This window comes from Rutidosis leptorrhynchoides, chromosome 11 (assembly GCF_046630445.1).
Source record: "Rutidosis leptorrhynchoides isolate AG116_Rl617_1_P2 chromosome 11, CSIRO_AGI_Rlap_v1, whole genome shotgun sequence".
NCBI lineage: Eukaryota > Viridiplantae > Streptophyta > Magnoliopsida > Asterales > Asteraceae > Rutidosis > Rutidosis leptorrhynchoides.
Window position 1 is genome coordinate 92,338,731 of NC_092343.1, and position 4,135 is coordinate 92,342,865.

The 4,135-nt window shown below is 33.0% G+C and overlaps 1 protein-coding gene across 1 annotated transcript; it reads right to left on the reverse strand.

The window, feature by feature from the left end:
• Window positions 1-707: 707 nt before the first annotated feature.
• LOC139876880 (cationic peroxidase 1-like) lies at window positions 708-3,576 on the reverse strand. The gene is made up of 4 exons (XM_071864280.1): window positions 3,308-3,576; window positions 1,884-2,075; window positions 1,289-1,454; window positions 708-1,201 (listed from the first exon to the last, which is right to left on the reverse strand). The coding sequence occupies exons 1-4, from the start codon at window positions 3,530-3,532 to the stop codon at window positions 816-818; spliced, it is 969 nt and encodes a 322-aa protein (XP_071720381.1). The 5' UTR covers window positions 3,533-3,576; the 3' UTR covers window positions 708-815.
• Between the last annotated feature and the right edge of the window lie 559 nt (window positions 3,577-4,135).

Below are 4,135 nucleotides of genomic sequence, written 5' to 3' on the forward strand. Positions count from 1 at the left end.
TATATTAACTTGAAGGATTATTGGGTTTTAATCATATGTAATTTAGGGTTCAGTTAATGATTTTGGTGATGAAGATGATGAATAGGATTATAGGTGCAATTCTTAAGAAATTTCAAGGGCTAATTGTGTATTTCTGACTAACGATCGTTAATGAGTTTGACGAATATTACCCCAATTTTTAAAAATTTTGAACACGTAATCCTTTTCTTGCGCAAAAATAAAATTGGAATCCTTTTCGGGCTTATGCAATTTGGGAGTACCTTAATTGTCAAATTGGATAACTTTAGTTACCTTTTCGGGCCATTTGCCCTATAAATATGTACGAAAAAAAGGTTAAGGTTTAAAATGCCAAAATCATAAAGATTGGTTGAATTTTGCCACCGTTTAACCCATTGCACTCGATGGGCTGCAACATTGCACTCGATGTTATCCCTGACCTAAAGTATCAACCTAGGTCGCCTTTCGCTTAGTGTGAGGGCAGCGGGGAGGGAGTTTTTACCGTCCATGCCCTCAGATTTGTCCAGGTTTCCTCCAGGACAGTAGTTGGGGGCGGGTAATACAACTACGAGATATGAACACATGGGTGGTTAAGTCCCGATCCCAATGTTCCAAAAAAAGATATATTTAGCAAATTATCATTTATTCTACAAAACAACAATATTAGCTAGATACAACTTCAAGATTTATAAGCTAAAAGAGCACTGAAATACTTCAACACAACATAATTATATCAAATTTATCGAAGTGTTTAACACATCGATTTTCTTATAAAGTATTACAAACTTTTTGTTCTTAAAACATCAAATAAGAAGAGATTAGTTAACTTTTCTGCAGTTGGTCCTAACTTGACCACTTGAACCCGTCAAAGGGCTAAGGTTTCCCATCTTCACCATTGCATTTCCAAAATCACGGAAGAAAGTAGCCTGGTTTGATGCATAGGTCCTCACTTGTGCATCAGCCGAACCACCATTAAATAGTTCTTGGTCTGAATGCAGTAGCCCACTTTGACTAATCAAATTGTTATAGTATTTATTGTCAAAAGTTGTCGGGGAAGCAAGATCTAGTGGGGAGAGATTGTTATCACCACCACTCGTCGGACAATTTGGTTGCAATGTTGCTGCGAACGATGCATTTATGTTGTTATCATTGTAGAGACGGTTTCGGAACACTGTGCACCTTGCTTGACCTATTGAATGAGACCCTACACGAAATATTACAGTAAAATGTGTGAGTTGCTGTTCTAAAAAAATTTAAGTTAACATCAAATTTAGTATTACTTAAGTTTTACCTGATAAAGCTATCATTTCATTAGCAGTAAAGCCTTTGTTTGAAAAGGATGAGATAAGACCACTAAGACTTGATCCTGGTCCAGGAAGGTTAGAATTTGCAGCACTTAAACTTGCTGTTGTCGAATCTCTTCGACCAAATACCGCGCCCCAACTTGGCCCACTGAGCTGAAAATCGAATCAAATCACTATAAACTACATGCATGATATATATTGGTTGTTATCAGGAAATCGAATAAAATTTTTCAGGCTACATAAAGAGAGGCATTTTTACTCATATATACACTACCTAATTGTATTATCTCGTGATTATTTCTGATGTTTTATCGTACAATCACAAGATATGCTACTAGTGAAGTTTGAACTCGAGATCTATTGTTATGAGATTAGGACCCCATCCACTAGCTATTCTTGGATGATTTAAAATTGTCACTATCATTTCATTAGATTTTAAATCAGGGGATAAATTTGTGTACATCATAAATTAGAAGGATGAAAACGTAAATTTCTAAAAACTCTCTTTTCTTTCATGCATGGTTTCTAAGTTGTATAAAAGAAACAAATGGAACATGTGTTATTGTTAAAGATTATACTTACAGCAACAACCGCGTCTCTAGCAGCAGCAGCTAATATATCAGCACAAGAAACAACACCTGGACACTGGCTCTCTAGTTGCGTTTTAATAGTATCAATGACATTGAATCCTCTTATCGAACCGCTATTTGGACCGGCTGTTTTTTCGCCAGTGAAGGTGGAATTGTCATCCAATAACACCGATCCATCACATCCCTACATTTGAGAATGAACATAGAACGTTATATTAATTTCAATTATGTTTCAGTGTTTACATTAACTTAACACAGAGCAACAGGGAATCTCACAAGATGTAATAATTAATAAATAATAATAAGCACTAACGACTTTGATAGGAAATATATTATTAAAGTACGATTTTTGTAGTCAAACAAGTAAACATGCATGTTGTTGTGAGTGCATGGGCACAAACTTCAAAGTTAACTAGGAATATAATATACATCGCCTCCATGGTTTCTATATCTATCTATCTATATACAACTATAAAACAAAGTTACCAGTAAATTATACTCGAAGAATTGATATATTCTTTTCACATAACTATAACTATTAGTGTTTGAAATTAGCTGAAGTTTGTAGATGAAGTTGAAGTTTATGAATTAGATTTGAAGTTTGAACTTATTTTTAAAACTGTTAGCTGAAGTTTATTGATTTTTATAAGTGCTTAATAAATTAAATGGAGGTTATTTTTCAATTCATAATTTTAATAAGATGTTGTCAGAAGCTTCTTTTTAAAGAATTTATGATTTTCATAAACTTTACTTTTTATGTCTACCAAACAGAGCTTATGAGTATGTTTACACATTTGTAGCTAGTAGCTTTTAGTTACTAGCTAGTAGCTGATAGCTGATAGCTGTTAACTTTTTAGATATATTTTGATGTTTGGTAGACTAGTTGAATGGGTTAAATAAAGAGTAAAATGAAAAAGAAAAAAAAAAAAAAACTATAAGTTAAGAATTAAACGCTAGTTATAGTACTTTTTAGCTTTTAACTTTTAACTTTTAAATTTCGCTTTGTTTAAAAGTTTTAAGTTCCTTTAACCAAACTGAGCTTTTTATTAACTATGTGTTTTTTCATAAAAGCTAAAAGTTAAAATATCCTAAAAGCTCTTAAAAGCTTTGACCGAACATGCCCTATGACTTAGAGCTTATTAAAATTATAACCTCAAACTCGTGTGTTAGCTCCCATAAGTTTTAAAAAGCTGGTGAGCCAAACACACTCATATAAAGATGTTTCTAAATATAACAAAGTAGCACATGGGTAATGTATATGATACAATACCTTCGTTGCATATTCATGATATATATCAAAAAAGTTTGAGACACAAATAACATGTGATCATTTGATGATATTTATTTAGTGTTATGTTGGAAGCAACTATCTATAGCGAATTGTAAGAAAAGATAAGAGAGTAATAAGAGACTTGCATTAACAAAACAATCATGAAAATGAAGTCGAAGCAATGAAGCTCCCATTCGAGCTTCACTTGACACGGCTGAATTTACTGCTCGTGTAATGACAGAACGAAAATTGGGACACGTTTTAGCATAGAAATTGGCCGATAACTGACCGGACGTTGTCCCAAATAGAACCCAAAAGCATAATGTAAAAGCTGTAAGTTTAAACAAAAGAGAAGAGGTTGATGAAGCCATATATGTTTTACTAAAATGTTAGTAAATTAGTTTTGGATTGAAAGTGTGTTGTGGTTGATGAAAGGTTCGTGCATCAACTATATATAAGATGAGGAGGGCAGAGGAACTAACAAGTCAACGGTATCCAATTATACTTTAAAAATCATTCACCTACTCGATTACATAAGACTGTTTCTTTATATCATTAAAAAAGAGAAGGAAATATCAATTTGTATATCAATCCACGTTTGTCATTTCAATTATCTTTGTAAATTCTGATTTTAGTTAGTTCTTGTGATTTTGTTCTGTTTCCTAACGATATGACAAAATTCTACGGATAGTCTTATAGTTTGCTAAATATTGCACGTATAGTTAACACTTGATTTCTTTAATTGGATAAATAGTCTAATTTCGTCGAATTTCTCTGTCAAGTTTAGGCTGTTAAAGAATGAAATCCGTAATATTATTGATAATATTAGACACTATTAATAAAGTACAAGAGAAACCCTAACGAACCCTAAGCCCACATACGGACTCGGGCCTTATTATCGTCTAACACTCCTTCGCAGTCCGAACGGCGAAATCGCGAAAGTTCGTACTGAAAAAAAAAACAGTAAATATTAA

What these genes read in the sequence shown, in the direction of transcription:
- LOC139876880 (XM_071864280.1), bottom strand. Translation starts at nt 3,532, where the DNA reads ATGGCTTCATCAACCTCTTCTCTTTTGTTTAAACTTACAGCTTTTACA. An exon ending in TTCATGATTGTTTTGTTAAT is followed by an intron (nt 2,076 to 3,307) that starts GCAAGTCTCTTA and finishes TCTCAAATGTAG; the next exon opens with GGATGTGATGGATCGGTGTT. An exon ending in CTAGAGACGCGGTTGTTGCT is followed by an intron (nt 1,455 to 1,883) that starts GTAAGTATAATC and finishes TTCGATTTTCAG; the next exon opens with CTCAGTGGGCCAAGTTGGGG.